Raw genomic sequence first — 19,728 nt, 5'->3', positions numbered from 1 at the left:
TGCAGCGGCATGTTCCTGTTCTCGTATAAAAAAAACTTGTTTTAACTGTAAGTGTGTATGTATTATGAATTATGTAATATGTATTTCCAGTTTTGTTTTCCAAATTATAACAGTAGTGCAGTCGCGAAGGGTCCATAAAACCCGATGTCGGCTTCTCTTTAGGCAGAATCTAATTACCATTACAGCGATTTGCAGACAGCATGCATATGAGAACCTTTACGTTGTCAGGTTGTCTCTGCAGCTTCTCTTGTTCATTATCGTTCGGTGCTTTAGGGTATACAAAGGTATAAAAATAAAAGAGTTCGTTTCGAAAGTTATAGTTTATATTAGATTTATAATAAGATATGTAGTCTACAAAATTTCACAAATGTTCACAACTTTATTTGAACCTAAAGCGGCTACCCATTTTTGTTATGAAAATAAAATGATCGAAATCACTGGATCTACACACGACACGGGGGCTGATTTTACGCAACCATTATTTTTTAAAATATAATCTAATAGGCAGTTACATTCACGCTTCACCTTAACATGAGTACGAGTCAAAACTAATAACGGTAAAAAAATAAAAAAATATCAATCGTGAAACCAGCCCGCCGGTAATCATAACACAACAACCGCGTCGTCCTCGACACCTCTCCCTCTCTGCATCACGCCACTCTCCACTCCTCACTCCTCAACACACACCGTGACATCTCACCACGCACATATACACAATAATCATTTATATTATATTATAATATAATCGTTATATTTAACTAGAGTTATACTGAATAATGATTCCTATGAAATATAATTATGCATTTTTTAAATTTATTATTCAATATAATAATAATAATAATACTTAATAAGTATATCAATAGGTAATGGTTAGTCAATGTCGTCCTACAGACTACTATAGTATATTATAATAATGAATGCTTCGTATTATTTTCATTTATCATTTAATCATTTATTACTTTATCGTCTTCTCGTCGTGCCGGCTGCGCGCCGGTGACGCGCCGGCGACGCGGCGGCGACGTGACGGCGACGCGCCGACGACGCGCGGCGACGGCGGCGTCGCATAACACTAATCGTACATACACAGAGCAGCCTCGGCCCGGCGCACACTGCGCGGGCGCACGTAATCACAAAAAAACATCGTCAACACATAAAATAATAATCAATAATAATAATCATACAGATAAAAATCATTCATAAAAACATTACAATAAAAATCTAAACATTAAAACACACTTAAAACAAACATTATATTAATATTATCATAATCGTAGTGTGTACGTATTGTATAATATCATTTAAGCGAATAGTCGTATAGTCAAAAATAATGTGAGCATGGCGCGCGGGGGAGCGGAGGGGGCGGGCGGCCTCCGGGGCGGCGGCCGGCTCTAGCGCGACCTACACCGGCACTGCACTCGGCACTCCGCTCTCAGCTCTGCACTCAGCCTCTCATTGTACTACCTACAGCTACTCCCGCACATTACACTACACAACAACACATTAGCTAGCGGCCGCTACTCTACAAGTACTGCCCGCGCCCCCCGACAACAGACAACAGGCCGCGCGCCCCGCTCCCCGCGCCGCCCGTCCATCGCCTATCATATCATTATAATATCTTAATACTTTACGCTATTACGTTATGTAAGCTTCATAAATTTCCACTTCTCATTTATGCTATCAATAATAATTATACAACTTTTTTTAAATTTTATGATTTTTTTCGAAATTCTATCGTTAACGTACATCGACTCTCTCTGCGGCGGCGAGCACGGTACCGCTCGACGACCTAATAAAAAACGTTCATATTAAGAAAATATATCGTGAACAACTCTGCCGACTTACGATAGGTACGGCGCGGCGGACGGGCCGTGCCGGCGAGGCGCCGACTTTTGGCACCAGGATTTCGATTACGCGATTTTTTACTTCTTTTAATATTTTTATAACGATTCGAGTAAAAAAGATCCCTACTACGAGAACGTGCGACTCGGCGAGGAGCCGGGGCGGCAGGCGGCGGGCGGCGAGCGGCGGTCGGCGGGCGGGCGCGGCGCGTCCCTCCCGCCCCGCAAACCCTCCGCGCCGCGCGCCGCGCTCCGCCCGCGCCCGCGGCAGACGTGGCGGTGCGCGCGCGCGCCTTACGAGATGATGCGGATCGCCTGGTGCGCCGGCGCCGAGCACGCAGGGCACGGCGCGCCGCCCGCTGCCAGCCGCTGCGCGCACTCCAGACAGAACAGGTTGTGTCCACACGGCACCAGCGCCGCCGCCACGCCGCGCTCGCCGCACACGGCGCATGCGCGCGCCGGCGATGCTGCTGGCGATGGTCGCGTCGGACCCCAGGCCCACACGCCCGCTGTGCCACCGCTTGGAGACTCGAACGACGGCGACTCGCCGAGACCCTCGTCGCGCTCCGTCGATGACCAAATGCCGAGCAGATCGCCGAGCCGCGCCGACGAACCTCCCGAAGAGCACGAGCCGGCCGATGAAAAGGCGGCCTCTTGTTCGGGTCGCAGCAACGAGGCAAGCCCGGCGCGGTAAAGCTGCGCCAGTGGCTCGCCCTCAGCCCCGGCTGGCGTGCCGCCTCCGTTGCCAGCCGCCGCGCCAGTACGCAGAGCGATGTGCGCTTCGATCTCTTTACGCGCCGCCTCCACGCTCTCCGGCAAGCCTGTCACTTCGAATACAGGCTCACGCTCCCGAGACGGCGTCACGATGTATGTATGCGTGGTGTGCTGGATGCGTTTAATGGTGGCACCCTTGGGGCCGACCACAAGGCCAACCACGCGGTACGGCACGCGCACCTGCGCCGTGACGTGTCCGGGCGCACCGGCGGGAGGCGGAGGTGCGGCACCACATTTGCGCGAAGCGCGGATCTGAGAGAAATGCTCGGCCGCCGAGAGGATCTCGCGCTTGGCCCGCGCAACATCCTCCTTGCGGCCGGTGACCACGAATACTGGCTCTTCGCCACGCACCGGCGTCTTAATGTACGTGTTGGTCTTCGCGCGCAGAGCCTTGATCTTGCAACCTGGAACAAAGAACGTCAAATTTTAAACAAATGGCAGAGATAAGAATCTTTTGGCGAGGGGCGTGCGTCGCTGTTGGCGCCCAACGTGGGGCCGTTAAATTGAAGGTCGCTCGCATAATAGATATCATAGCGGTCGTGGCATTGTACCGTGCTGAAGGCCGTCAAACGTATATTTCGGGTATGACGGAGCCACTGCGGGCATGCTCGGCGTCGATGTGGCCCGCGAGACCCCCGCCCGCAGCCCTCGCCCCGACTCCGTCGTTGCCCGCCGCGCCTCATCGCCAGACGGATTTTCAACGAACACGTAATATATCATTCGGCTTCGAACCACCACGCGATTTGGACGTCGGCACATTTCTTAGCGACACAATAAAAGCGGGTGATATGAACGTTACTGGAGCAACATGCCGCAGAGAGTAATGTAATCACTTGACATTGGGTAACAACGGTCACAGATCGGCAGAGGTCGGCATTCGGCACGTGTATGCCATGCCGTAGTGTCTGTCTCCCTCTCGCGCCCCGCTCCACTACGGCAGAGGCTTGCTCTGACCCCGCTCTACGTATAACATTTATTTACTCAGTAATGGTGCTTATTTAATTTAACATTTATGATAACGATATGTTCGTTTCAACCGACGGTACTCAGAGCCTCCCACGCTCTCGTTAAAGTACCGTAATATGAAGAAAAATCGGGATTTTTAACACGAAATGTTCAGCTGTTCCCCAATTACGTAAGAGGGTCGAATTATACCAGAGGGAAGTGCATCGTAGAAAGCTAGCACTCGATTACAGCCAGAAATTTGCATTGATTTTAGCTCAAGATAACATTCGCCCGATTCCATTACTCGAATTATGTTAAGAAATCAAGCCCCGTTATCAAGAACATACTTAAAAGGTATAAAGAAAGACCCGAGATAGATACCAACATATCTCAAAATAAGCGAAGATTGAATGCAATCTTAATAATCTTTAAAACGAGATCTGATTCTAATAACAGAACGGCTAAATGTAGATCGTGATGTCTAAGTCATTTCTTAGGGCACAACTCCGTCGTCTACTACAGGTCTCTACATAGCCATAAATAAATTAAATCGCCCGGTGGTACCGAAACATCCACGTTAAATGCGACTCTACGATTACAAATGGGGAAGGCCTATACGTAATGAAGGGTAGCTTCATGAATCACGGGTTGTCGACCCGGCCGTTAACCCCCGACCTACATATCATTCAAACTTCCCCTTTATACGCATGGACGTAAAGTTTATTTTTGAACGATCCTGACCACCGTCAAAAGGCCGGTTATTATCAACCGTAAATTGAAGACTGTAAGGTGTAAATTCGCAGTGACGATAATGCGAAAGTAATTTGCGGCAATGCCGAAAGGTGGCGGTGTGAGGCGTTTATCACAATACAGATTGTTACGTTGTTGAAAGTGATTAATTCTTGACGGATCGCAACTTCCCAAGTATTGATTTTGATGTGTATTCTTCCTTATCCATCAAGTCGGCGGCTGCATTATTTTGTTTCTTTTACTCAGTTTCACGCAATAAACTTATTCCAAGGTTATGACAAAAAAAGGACGATTAGGTTTAAATACTGCGATATGCTTGAGTGTATGTTGCATCAAATGTATCCAATATACATACATAACTACATGCAAGGTATTTACGTTAAGCACATAATAGAACATCAAGACCATTTTGGAGACATGGAAACAGCAATCAATCAAGTGAAACAATTTCGCCTCTCAACAACCGCATCGTTTAGAATACGATATAGATAAGTCACGTTTCACGTGCAAAACCTCTCCTCAGTCTCCCCTCAACCGCCCTTCAAAATATTACCTAAGCTTAACTAAACAGTTTATCTTTTACCGCATACTAAAATTCCTGTCCATGTTCATAAGGCGCGAACATAAAAAACTTCAAGGAGAGACAAGTAGACACTATTATCGGATGCTAGATAACGCGGCTAGGGGACGGGCGGGGGAGTTGGCTCCGCGCCAGCTGCCTAGCACAGAGCACTCCTCACACAAATTAACATGAACCTCCGGTTATTACGGCCCCTACTTTATTGTGACTCGCAAGCGCTGTTTCCTACGCTATTCTTACAATAGAATGGATTGAGGTCTCTGAGTGTTACGGAATTTTATATAATTCAGTTAATAGCACATATTTCATATAAACATATACTATATGATGCTCATTTTAAGTAGTTGCAGTAGAGTAATTTTAGTATTAATAATCCTGCATTTTAACATCAAATGACAAATACTAATAAAATTTAAAAACATATTTAAATAAACGCAAGTAAACTTATACAGAACAAATAAACGTGTTCGAAACAAAATGGCGCATAGAACTACAGAACAATAACGCGGAGAGCCCACTTCCGTTATAGCTACGCATAACCATTCATCAGAGCGCTACGTGTTTGCTACGCTAGCGCTACGGCTACGGCTACGCGGCCACTGCACTCTACGTCGTAGCGAACCGGGTCACCGCACTTTAGGGTTGCAACATAGTGGAAATGTCGCTGCGTATTTTACATATTTTTTACAGTTTCCAGAATTGCAGTTCAAAACAAAAACTGTGAAATATAAATGCTATAGTGATATTAAACATTTTGCTTTGTTGTATAATGATATAAATAAATGTATGATGGGTGATATATTTTCTATAAATATATTAAATCATTAATTAATGACACAAGAACCTGAGAACACTTTCAAAAACCAAAAAAAAATATGAAAATATAAACCATATAATACATGTTAGGTTTTCCAATGTGATAGCCCTATCACACGTCTCTTTCCCCACCTACTGCTACGGAGACACGACTTTATGTAGAGTTTTTATGCCTACGTAATAAGACTGTAAAATATCAATATACGTGTTAAAATATTAATGCGACGTGCGAGCTTTATTATGCTATAAAATTTGTTTTATTTTAATATTTTACATCGAATAAAATCAATTTAAAATTATGTTTTGGTATAACCAATTACAGCTCTCTGTGAGACAAAATGTAATTTAAATTAACCCCGAAGTCATCGCACGATATTAAAGAAAGTACCTTTAAAAATCATTAAAATTAAAAACCTTCCCCTTTGAAGAACCTGTTACATAGCTTACAAGAAGTACTAGATATTGAAAGCATAGCTTTCATAAGCAGATATTATTACTTTTAGACCATACGAGAATGTTCATTCTAATTAATTAATTTAAAGGAATGACGAATTAATAGGTATGGTTCAAAATCAGTTTCAGTTTTAACTTGAACCTCACTTACAACGTTTCGTTATTATTAAATTTAAATAAAGATAAATATTAAATTTATTTATGTTCATAAACAACAGTATTTATGAACAGTTTTCACTATAACTAATAACCCCTAATTACAGTTCGAGTATAATTTAAAGCCGGTAACTACGTCGAAGCGATAACAAGTTCAGAGCGAGTGATAAATGATCTTATTGTGACTGCCGGGAAAATGCGAAAGAAAACTCTCTCATTACACCCTCAGAACGTAATTATAGCGCTGTAGACGGCACCGGAAAATATTTTCAAGAACCTTTACTTATACGTGCAATATTATGTATTTGTGTTGGAAGATTTATAGTTAATATATACACGTGAATCACTTTTGTATATTAAAGAAGATCCTATTTGTTAATATTTCTCTTAAATAGCAGAGTCATTGAATTAAATGAATAGTGGAAATTCGAGCGAGATCCAAAATAGATTTTCTTAGAATAACCAATGTTGGAATGTGGAAAATTCATGTCATTTTTTGTGGATAGCAAAATTTTCAGAAATTCGTTGATTAAAATGATCCAAAAGCTTTACAGGAAATCGGTTTTAACTGGTATAGTGACATCGATAATAATAATGGTTTTTACGTGATTATAAAAAAAATATTTCTTAGGTTACAGGTAGCAAATACAGTTCGCTTACAAAAAGAGATATTTGGGTCATAAGTATATCAAGTGTAAGAATATATATATTTTTTTGTATATAGTCGAAATAACAGATTTTAAACGTGTTTATTACTTTTATAATAAAATATGGCCAAATTTAAAATCCCCTTTTTAAGTCGGTTAAAAAGTATCTGTTTGTGTTTACTGCACTCTGATTTGACACAGAAAATGTCAAAGAAATCCATACTCCATACATCTCAGATATTTAGGTCAATTGTACGAATAGGGAAGCACGGCCGGCGGAAATGTGTATTCAAACCTTAATAATGAATGAGAAACTGTCTCGCTCGCGCAACGACCTTCCTTGTCTGCACACAGAGCACGAAACATTTTGATACTTTAACAATTTACACCGACAATACTGAGGACATATTAGAATTAAATTATTGAAAAATTTTAAACTGTTTTGTATAATTGTTCTTTAGAGCTCACGTCTTATATTCAGAGAGGCAGATTTTTAATTAGTACACTGAATTTCACAACTTATTTCCATTATATGAAATGTGCTATTGCGATATTCTAACATAAAACATCAGATTTTTTTTTCAATAAACCACTTGCCTTACTATATTCAAGACCTAACCGCTATCATTATTCAAGCGATAATAACTTCAATTACGTTTAGGATTTGAACCCCGTGCGCAGTTAGTATTAAAACGTCAAGGTCGAATACATTTTTGGCAAGGCCGTGAGTCTGAACATGAGCGGTGATCGATATCTTGATGTTTGCCGCTTGAGCCTCGGAGCTCGAGAATACAAACACTGTAATATGTAAATTATGTTTTACTTTCATTAAACCAGCTAGATAAAACACAGTACAAGGTATAATTTGTCAAGTATGTAACACCTCATACCTCAAATAAGGGGTAGGTAGAGTTGTTACGAATATAGTGCGCCATAGAAATGCAGAAAAGAAATTGCTTAGACACGTAAAAATAACTTTTTGGTTGCTACCTATAATCGTCCTTAGATACCATTAAAGCAAACCGTCACACTTTAATATTTGTGTTTTTTAATTCTCTATTAGTTTGCTGGCTCAAGATAACAGTTTACGATGTAAATGATGGTTGGGTCCGACCGTCCGTTTATTGGCATTTGGTTGTTATGAACATGGGGCTTGGGATCATATAGAGATAACATTTACGGAATGGAGCCGCATATGAAATATGTATTATTATAGATCTATTTAGGGTCCTTACGTGTTCACAATATTCTCTATTTCAAAAAGGTACAATAACTTATTATACATAATTTCTAGAATTAGTGACTGAATTAATTATTTTTTTTCAAATCATTAACGTTTAACCCTATTAACAAAATAGACCGTATATTTTGAGGAATGGTATTATGGTAAATATATGACAGAAACATTGACAACTCCTGCATGTTGCTAAAACTTCCTTCTTTATGTTGTTTTAATGCTTGCACTTAATTCTATTTTACGTTTCTAAGTTTTAATGTTGTTTGTGGCGACATTGTCTCGAATCTCCGGAGACTCGCTAATGACTGCGACACAGTTAAACCAATACGGTCAGTAATGCGCAAAAATGTTATTTCACTACGTGTTTTTTTTTCAGTAAATAGAGTTTTATTATACTGCAGGGCTGCGAGCAATCCTTTAGTGTTTTATTTCGGTACGGAAAAGTGACTGGTGACTAAGTGAAGTTCAGATTAGTTTTTAACTCTAATAGTGACTATTTTGCGGATTTTCGACTTGGAACGAGAATCAGAGCCAGTATGGCTTGTTTTTTCCCCATGTACGGTGGCTATCTATCAAATATCTTCCTCCCTACTACTTGCAAAATTGTCATAATTCGCGAAACCACAGAGCATTACCAGGCAAACATAAATCGTAAGAGTCATAACAACAGCGTGCAGGGCTCTCGCCCCTTCCTATAGATGTACAGCGGACCTTTCCTGTGTATAATGGGTCGAGAAACGGTGCTAAGCTACGCGTCGACTTCGTGACTTCGGTACTCGGTGCTATATTGTTTTTTTATTTAATTTTTATCCAAATCTCTTATGCTGGTAATATATTTGTATTGACTAGAAAATTACCATATCTCACTACATATTATAGTAGCTTTTACAAGTTTCTTTAGGTGTCAGTGTACTAGAAATATGGCACCGGATTATTTCTGTACTCTAATGTGTTATGCAACCCTGGTAAATAATAACTTATTTGGCCGCCTTCTACCGGAAAGCAGGAGTATATCAGATACATGATTTAAATATTTGTTGTAACCATAATGAAACAAGAAAGTGCGTGAAGTATGTACAGAACTGCTTACAATATTCCGTACAAAATACATGTTTTTTAGAGAAGTGGCCCTCTCAACCGGCCGTGTCTTGGAGGGCTCTCGGCCGTCCAGTGCCACTCGAGGTACAGTCGCACATCGACTCGCGAACCTTGCGCGAAATTCGCAAGTACATGACTCAAGCCATGTTTTGGATAATGATTGACGTTGAATATTGTGCAGTTGAACTTGTTGCGCAACATCGTGGAATTTCGAAAACGAAGCGCATCATGTGACACTGTTTTTTTAATTTATCACTTTCGGCTTAGAATTAGAAAACCCAGAATCATTGATAAGGCATGTCACGTCTGATCGTAAATTGGAGCGTTTGTGAAGAACTAGGGGGATGTTGGTCAATAACATTTCGTCAGCTTTGGCGCGGTGCCAGGAGTACCACGAGCTGCGTGGAGCGGCGGAACTGTCAACACGATTAGTGGACAAACAATCGATGTTAATGGACTCAAGAGTGATTATTGATTGTGGAATTTGTTCTTTTATGACCTAATGTTATAACGAAGTACAATTTTTCTTTCAATATATAGGTATATTGTGTCCTAGTCACCTGACTACATTTGGACATGTTTCAGTTTTGAACGAATATGTAAGTAAATATGTACGGAATGGAACATATCTTTCAACCTACTACACAACTGCTGCAACACGGTAGTCGTTAACTCTATGTGTGATTATGTATATAGACTTCAATATCAGGAGCACCTTAATTTGTTCGTAAGGAATGAACCAAAAGTGTTGTGAATAAAATAGACAATCAGAATCGATGCACGAATTAATCAATAATTATAGAGGTTTTTTATAGAATAAGGAATAACAAAATATGATACTTTCGAATGATTGTTGTGTTAAGAAACAGACGTGTACAATGCAAATGCATTGTAACAAAAATAATGTATCCACATTTAAAAGTGACGGATTCTTCAGACTCAAAACTAGGTCACCGTGTTTTTAATAATACTTCAGGAAGCAAGCAGGAGCAATATTAATAATAAATATGCAATTCTATACCACTGTGGCATTTTCAATGTATTAAATTTGCTATGACCGTTATGACGCATGCGGTACCGGAACGGGTAGTAAGGGCGCGTGCGGGTGGCGCGGCGGAGTGCGGCGGTGGTGCGGCGGGGGCGGCGTGGAGGGGGTGCGGCGCCGCAGGGGCGCGTGGATGGCGCACCCCCCGATCGATACCGGTCAACGACCCGGCCGCGGTCTGCGACCGGTGCAGTGGTCCCGGCTCGGATCTAACCCACATTCGCTGCCCACCCGGCTGCTAATTACTACACGCAGATTACGTTGAAATATGCATTGTTTGTATTTAGGTCATACCGGGCCGCGATTGGACCGCCTCGAGTGTGTTCGCGCCCGATCCGGAGATTTTATTTTATTGCTCAAATCACTACCGGAAAAAATCTTTGATCGAAAAGATAAGTGGTTACCAGTCCAGATTGAGACTAGATAAATTGGAAATAAGCAAACGCAAATGTTTCAGTGAATGTTTTTTACACGGAAGAAGCCTGCATTCTCTCAAAACCAGAAATAAATTCCGCCAAAGCCTCCTTAACCTCTGGTTCCGTTTATTTCCACTTCTTAAACATTTTTTAAAAATTATACCTACGGTGGAGCCGACGAAACGCTGAACGTCATTATTATACGAGGAAAACGCATAAAATTAAGGTTACTCCGGGAAATTTAGCGCGGGGGAGAAATAGCTTTCCCGGTGTTTTGGAGCGGCCATTGCACTCGACTTACATAATACCAGGGGCACAGAGGTAACGAGAGGTGCGCCGACACTGCGCCGCGCCGACGACAGAAGAGCCTATCACATCGCCGCGCCGCAAATCAAACCGATACTTAATTTAACGTGGATATGTTCTAAATTTAAACGCCACAGCAGGTGGAGTATATGTGTATAAAGGAATGATTAATGATGCGTTTTAGCGCGTGTGGGTGACACGGTGGTGCGAGGAGGGACGGTATGGGGTTGATCGAACTGAAATTGGCAGCGTTCAACGGCCGCAAATTTATTTTGTTTTATAAATTTATCACAAACAATGGCTCCACGCCTATTAATCTATCAATAAATGGACATCGAGATTAAAAATACAACACTTATTTTGGTAACACTTTCTTTCAAGTATCGAGATTACTTGAAATGTTTGCTCGCGGTTAAATTTAAAGGAACGTTCAAAATTGGAACACTCAGTCTCGAAGTAAACATTCAAACAAATATCAACCTTGATATTAATGCGACATAGCTGAAAGTCTAACAGTAGCACTCAAGACATAAGACTGTTAATTTGTGTACGTCAACATATTGTAGTGACGTATACAATTAGAAGCTTTGTTTTGTTAGCGATAAAAGTTAATTTCATTTGCGTGTACCGCAACAACTTGATACATTACGAGGGGAGATTGACACGTGGCGCGTTGGGAATGTCGCGTAGAGAGCGGGACGGGTGCAGGCCCTCTCTGTCTGCTTGTCCGAGATACACATCTTTCCGACGAAAGGGAAATGGTAAGGCGTGCGTAGTTATTTTTGTTGATGACTGTCCTTTTTTACAAGTACTTCTTAGTGGAAGCGTACGTGCCGCGGCGTGATACAAGATCATAAAGGATTGCGAATTGTCCAGTGATATATAATTTCTAGAAGTTTCTTAACACTGATCCCGACAGCCTCCGAACTCAGGTATCAAATGTCATGCATGTGAAATGTATGTGGCCATCTTGAATTATACTTAGGACTACTCTTGCAGTGGTACACTCTGGAATGAGGATCTTGCTTAGAACTAGCTAAGATGGTTGGTTCTTAGTTTTAAAAGCTCACTTTGGTATCTAGCGACTTATACGTACCTTTCGAATAACAATTTTTCAGAATTACCTAGATACTGGAAAACTCTTATAAAAAAAAAACCGCGACGACTGTAAATTTACCTTACAATAACAGTGGCAGGGACGAAAGACTTAGTTTCCATCACCAAAACAAATAAAATCAGTGTTTTTTAATGTCTCTGGTAACTAGTCTGAAATTCTTGTAGTAGAAGTCTCGATGCCTTATAATCTTACTCCTAAAGTGGGGTAGAAACATAATTTTATGCTACTGCAAAACATATTTGTATTTTACGGATCGAACGTAAACCAAAGAGTCGCCAAGCAAATTGTGTCAGAAAAACCCAATGCGTTACGGTTTACATGCAGAATATAAATTGACATCTATTGCGTTGTATTAAAGCACTTATTTGTTGTCACTAATTAATATTTAATTGTTACTGATGACAAGCGTTTGGTTATAAGCATTTCATAACTTGAATTCTAATGATATAATTGAAGATTCTAAGTTAGTTAACTTCCGTATTTGTTCTATATATCAGTGACTAATTACTATAATGCTATTTTAATTCTAGTGCAAATATGTGAACTGTTATTATTTGTATAACTAGCTTTTGCTCGCGGCTTCGCCCGCGTGAAGGAGTTTTCCGGTATATTTTTTTTCTGACTTACTTCATATGTATCGTTATATTATGACCGAATTACACGAAATCATTATAAATTGTAGCCTAAGTGTTATTCTGATGTGTAACCAATAATACTGTAAAGGTTCATCCAAATCCGTTCAGTAGTTTTTGCGTGAAAGAGGAACAAACATCCATCTATCCTCACAAACTTTCGCCTTTATAATATTAGTGTGGCAGTGCTAATTTATGAATAAATAAACTGGGCCACTGAAAATTGAGATGATTATATACGGATGGACAATGGCTTATTTTCATCCCTATAATGAGCGCTACGAAATAATTGGAAAATACTCTCAAGTGTTACCGTGCTAGGGAATCTGCAGATCGGAGACTAGTCGTATTCTCTAACCGCCTTTTTCAATAAACGATCCCTTTTTTGATCAATCGCGAAAATGGATCAATCCGAACAGAGATTTTTTGACATGCTTACAAATGAGTTATTGTGATTGGTTCATTTAGAATCGGATTGAAGATTGAGATTGGGATCGTTTATTGCAGACTGTAGACTTATCTGTGGTGGAAGTGTTTGCAACCAGTGGTCAACGTGTTTTTCATACTTATCTCATAAACTTCTTATACAAATGGACTCGTTTCGATGTTTACCTGAAATGAAATAACATCTTGTTAGTACTTATGTCAAGGTCTAATTTTAAAATTATAAAAAAAAAACATTTAAAATAATGATGTTCCATTTAATATACTTCAACCGTTTTTTAGCATAATTCCTTCATTCTACATACTATTTAAATTTAGAACGAGTGATGGAGATAAGAAAAAATAGAGTACGCATAAATTAAGCCATTTGTCAGCATTGTCTTTGTTCAAAGTAATGGTTATTATGACTGGCCGGTTTCACTCTAATAAGCCATTGGAGCAAACTTAACTCGTTGTTTTTATTTAATCGTCGACGTAGGTAAAAGTCGCAACAAGGTCGCTGGACAAAAACTCGCCACTCGAACTTTTATGCGCTGTGCAGAGCGAATCAGTATGGCAAAATGGAATAAGCAAGTCAGCAGTAACTTAAAACGGCTGAAATTCAAGTCTGATAAACTAGATATTCAGCTATGTTACTGAGCTAGATTTTACGTCAATAGATATCTTTTTAATTTTCTTCACAAATGTATTCGATAAAAGAAAATAATTAAATTGATTATATTACTGGGAAAACCATAGAAAAAATTAATTTCTGTGCCCAAAACTGAATAATTTAGAGCTATTAAAAGCACAAAACGCGGCTAAACGAAGCCATTTATACAACTTGATTTTCCCCTAAATGAAATTTTAATTTGTCTCTTTTATGTTCTATTAACGCTTAGTACATTCATTAAGTATTTCATGTGAACGAAGACATTAAATAAATATTTCTACAATTTTACTTAATTACATTACAGCCTACCAATTGATCTATAATAGATAATATTTATTAATTGCATCAAATTAATTCATTGATAATAATTTAATATTAAACACCAAAATATATTGTAACCATTGTTACTTGTACTTAAAAGTTCCGAACCATAATAGCTATTTTTAAATTAAAAAAAAATCAATAAATAATAACATGTGTCATACTGATCTCTCATACAGTAGGCCACCATCGCACCAAGTTCACAGTCGGAAGGGCTGTCATATTGCATTACCGACGCGAGATTATCACTTATTTAAAGGTGGGATGTATCTTATTTCACCAAAAAACGGGGTCCGTTCGCCGAATATTAGCACGAATTATACACGACATTGACTAAACATTTAAATTAGCTTAATCTATTTGATTGGAATTAAGTGGTTAGGACAACAGATAAAGACGTATTAGTTTTTGTTGCGACCTCCGTGGAGCGGATTAAATAATATGTTTTGGTTAAATGTGATTTGCGATTATTTTATTAAATGAGATGTCCAAGTTTGTGGTTGTCTATGCTCATTGCATTAGATGTTATCAGTGAAACATGAAGGATTGCGTAAACTGTAATTCATAGTCCTAACACATCAGCGACCTAGTTATGGACACTTTCTATAAGAGGCGAACGCGGACGTATTAGGAATTTTTATTTAGTTACATCCAATTGTTACATCTCTTTGTTTCGCAATTTTTATTTTTTAAAATGTATACTTCGCATTTCGATTTGTTTAATTCAAATTAAGAACAACAATAGTGTCCCCATGGCTATGCATAATAAATTGCAATCACAGATCGAAAATAGAATAGAAATTTTCGAAATTTTAAAATCGGAAGCTCTAGTACACCAAGGTCTACGCCCATTCAGCCTATATGAGGATATTGCGATTTTCCTAATCGCACACGTCAAGGCTGCGCCTGCGAACTTCAACCTTTCAAGCGAGCACGCGGGTTAAATAATGTATGGTGTTGCGAACACAATAAAGTACTTTTGCTATTGTTTCTCATAGATCAAGGTCTTTGGGATATGCTAAAGTAATACAAAAAAACGTTACATAACAATGTGGAACTGGTACATCTTTATATTAGACTTACTAATAGTAATACTTATTGACCAATGTTGGTCCCAACATTGCGCTAAAGATATGGCCAATATTTCCAAATTTTCCTGCATTATAAATTGTTAGTTGTGTGTAGATATCACGTAGTTGTCAAAAGTTGGTAATTTTTGTGGTCAGGACTAACCATACGAGTGGCTGGTGCGCCTCGTCACGTGTCTTATCATACCTAAGAGGATTTTCCATTTAAAAATGAATTTTACGGCCACCGCATTTTGGTTAAATTTGCTTATTTATATGCGAAGTTTTTAAGTTTATAGAGGTCGGGCAAAATTAAGACCACCCAAATACGATCAAAGATCTTTCGTCAATTAGAATGAGAAAAAAATATTCAATTTAAAATGGACTTAATTGCTTTACATAATAGATTTTTTTGTAGAGCAATGTTTGAGAAATACGGAAAAGCAATTACGCCACAAATTCCAGGTGCTGCCAACTAAATATGTTAAAAATTACCATAATAGTTTATAACTATAAAAAAGTTGTTATGTAGTATTTCGTCTAGAAATGACTAATTCAGTTCCAAGTGCATCGAACCGCGATTTGACAGACGTGCCCCACACTAGGTATCCACGAAGATGTTTTTTGTATGATAAACATTTTTATTTCATTTGTCATAAAATAAACTGGTTATTTGAATACCTACGTCAACAAAATTTTGCGCTTGATGTCCGTGTAATTTTTTAACAACCTTTTAATATGAAATAATGTGTGGAACGATCGAGAAAAATAATAAAAACAATAATTATTAAAATATTTTATGGGTATCGATTTTATCATTTTGAAATAAGCGACATCTATCGTCAACTACAAGAATGTAAACCATAAACATTCACGAACGATGTTTGTAAATGCTAACCAAACTTTTTCCCACAAACTTCCAAACATGGCTGCATAAAACACCATTGCATAACGTCTTAAAAGCAAATCTCCGTCCCGGAGCCGATACGTTCAGTTTAACAACACGTAAACACGTTTCTAAAATATCTCATAGATTTACGACATGTGACGCAATCCGATAAAATCGGCCGCGTAACGTACGTGCTCCAAATGTAAGAATACTGTATATAAACGATCAATGCCAAGGACTCGATCATTTTCGCGAAACGAGATGACGTGAGAAAACATGTTTCAGGACATGAAGCGACTTGTCAACTTCCAAATATGCTAATAATAAATGAATTATTAACGTATTTACCTAGTGTGTCCGCATTTTACAAAAACAATTTGTAGCGTCATCATTTCCTATTTAAACGTACTCAAACGTATGCATTAACTACAACTTATTCTTAAAATAAATAACTCAAAATATTGATTAATTTTCATAGGGCAAAAGAAAGTGTCCATACGGCCGCATTAAAAGGCAATTCTTTAAAAATGATCGGTAGAAGCGCATGTGCGTTGGGTGAACGCACCGGCGTGTCCCGGTTGGCGCGTCGCCAGCTCTCACGGTAAACTCTCCTAATCACATCGGCGCGTTAGTATGCTTCTGATAGCTTATAAACGCCTAGTACTCGTTAACCCATTGTACCTACACTATTCAATCGTATAATCCACATTGTTCGCTGCCATTAATTTCTTGTTAATTCTTCCGTGTATAGTAACGTTTTCGTCGTCGCAATTTGCTTAAACTTGAACCAGTTTAAAATATTTATGAATAAATTGAATTAAGTATGAATGTTTAATAATAAAGATTATCCGTATTGCGTTTTATTCATTTAAATAAAGTCTTCTACTTATAACAATAACATAATTCTACGACTGTTCGTATGACATCATTTTGTGAGATGATATGCCACATAATTCGGTATTACCAAAGAGGATTTTACTATTTTAACTCACATAATTCACTACTCATATCTAAAAGAATTTTATTAAAACTTAAAAAACATAAGTTAGAGTAGTAAACACGGGATGTGGATTGTGCAACGCGACATATTTGGTATTGCGCAGAGATTTACATCGGCCGATAATGTTATCGGGTAGTCAACCCGACGTCGCCACTCGCCGGTGACACAGACCTCCACGCTCCAAGAAATTCGGCTTCGAACAAACTTCAGTATCAAGTTGTAGTTAAGTGTTTTTTATCGTATTTGATAGTTGTACGCTGTCTGTTATGCCAGCTGCACTTTTACGTGCAGGGAAATTGAGTTTAACGGACTTTTACTGGAATTCATAAATTGTTATCATCAAAGAATTTATTGAGTTTACTTCATGCGTTAACTTGAGTTATCAATTGAAATCGAACTTATGCAAACAATATAATAATAGACAATAAGATTTCGCTCCAAAACACCCACAGTACCCTAAAAACTAAAAAAACCAAGTTATTTTATTGGCCCGCCGGCGAAATATCAAAGTGTGGTACCAGGGCAGCATGACTGGCGAGTGGTGTTTAGATGTTGATAACTCGGTGCCTTCGACCGACTTCATTGCCGCACGCCGTTTCCGGCTAGATACATATTCGCTGAGGTCAACAACGAAGGCTGTTGCGTAACGTTTATGCCTTTTGTATATGTCATCGTTTATTTGCAAATTTTTAAAGGTGAATGTCGGTCCATGGCCGGTGGCATTTAGTTAGTCTGTGCTAGAACTAGGGTAGGTCCAAAAATAATTTCATTTTACTTCACGAGTGGTGAAAGTTTCACAGTTGCATTAATTGCGAGCCTTTGAAACAATGTTCATGACATTAAAAAAGTATAAATGTCAATAATCTTATTTATTGGTCAGTGTTCACTAACATAATAAAATAGCTAAATTGTAAATCTATTGAATAGTAGGTTCTTCGAATTCAATTAATTAATGCCATTGAATGAAGTTATAACAACACTGATATCTTTTACCTCAACCGCATGGGAATTTTTAGCGCACACTGATAAAAACAAGGAAAATATTAAAAATAGTTCACTCATTAAACAGTTTTAGCACGTATTTACGCAATAGTAATCAAATCGGACGATAAATCTGCAAACATTCGCTGTTAGATTTGCCCCGAAATATTATAGAAAAGGAAAGCACATGTATTGATAGTGCCGTCCTTGTCTAGCGGTGAATAGGCCAGGTGGTAAGTTGTACGAGACGTAGTGGATAGTGCCTCGGCCTTGGGTTCGCTATTCGGTAATGACCCTGCGCATACGACCGTTGTGATTAGATTGTTGAGGTGCTGTCACAGTAAGTCGCTTTAACTATTCGATGCTATAGTAGAGCGATATAACGCACTCGAGGACGCACTTGCTGCTCTCTTAATAAGTATGGAACTAATAGTCAAACATATACTGATGACTTAGTTACATGGATGTTATAGCAAAACGTCCAAGGAAACACAGACTTATAATATTCTTGAAACCTCTTGTCAATTTTAATATTATAATTTTAATTTCCAATAAACACTATTTCATTTAATACAACGCAGTATCATACGTAACTACCAGCTTTTGTGAGGTATCAAAACCTTATATCAGCAGTGGGAGCATCACTAAGCTGTCAAGTAACATTAAACGTTACTTATCCGACGGATAACCATCATCTATTTGTGATTCCACATAAGCGTCTTTATAATTATTCGCGGCTCGTCCGCATTCGCTTGCAGTGTGGCGACTACTTTATGTCATGTTTATTCTATAACGCCATTTGATTCTGTTACGAATATTTGAGACTTTTCAATGTTAATATACAGAATATATGTTTGAGAATCTTATTCGTTAACGTTTGGGAACGTAAGTGGATACGGAACATGATTTTACATATGTCGATGACTCACGGGAACCAGTTGGATTTATTCATTGATAAGATTACCTTTGTGTATTTAATCATAAAAAATAAACGTTAGAAAATTCCTATTCCTAATTCGAATTAATTTAAATTTTGATTTTGAATTTCGAATCTTTGGCAGTCTTGGGCGCGACGCCTACCCTAAACTCCTACACTTTTAAAATGTTAAAGGATGCAGATGTATACAGTGGGATTGGGGCGGGAAGTAACATGTTTCGACTTGACACATAACCTCTCGGTCACAATGATACCATAACAGTTGATGGCGAGATTAATGACACGTTTTAATACTATAAAATCTCAATTGAATATGAGTCAGAAAAAGTTCTCAATCCGCCAATGTTGGGTAGAGCCCACATTATGATGAGGAAGGACAGGTAGAACTGTTTAGTTGTTAGATCATAATACTTTTTTTTTTCATCCGTCTAAACTCTCAACTGTGCTCTAGTTATGGACAAATAAAATTTACTAATATGTTACAAACATTAAAGATTCAATGAAATCCACTTTAAGTGCGGCACGAAGGTTAACGCTATTATTTTTATCAATTTAAGTTATATCAAGATCCATATCAAATACACTTATTCTGCCGTGCTAAGCGCAAAAGCGGTATGTCAGGGAAAC

At 38.8% G+C, this 19,728-nt stretch overlaps 1 protein-coding gene across 1 annotated transcript in view; it reads right to left on the bottom strand.

Moving 5' to 3' along the window:
• Positions 1 to 305: 305 nt before the first annotated feature.
• Positions 306 to 19,728, bottom strand: part of LOC115448320 (RNA-binding protein MEX3B) — a 62,196-nt gene continuing 42,773 nt past the window's right edge. Inside the window, exon 2 of the mRNA XM_030175726.2 lies at positions 306 to 3,016. Coding sequence (XP_030031586.1) covers positions 2,133 to 3,016 — 884 coding nt within the window. The 3' untranslated portion in view covers positions 306 to 2,132. The remainder of the gene's footprint in view (positions 3,017 to 19,728) is intronic.

This window comes from Manduca sexta, chromosome 8 (genome assembly GCF_014839805.1).
Source record: "Manduca sexta isolate Smith_Timp_Sample1 chromosome 8, JHU_Msex_v1.0, whole genome shotgun sequence".
NCBI classification, from domain to species: Eukaryota; Metazoa; Arthropoda; class Insecta; order Lepidoptera; family Sphingidae; genus Manduca; species Manduca sexta.
This window is presented reverse-complemented; position numbering and strand designations above follow the sequence as displayed.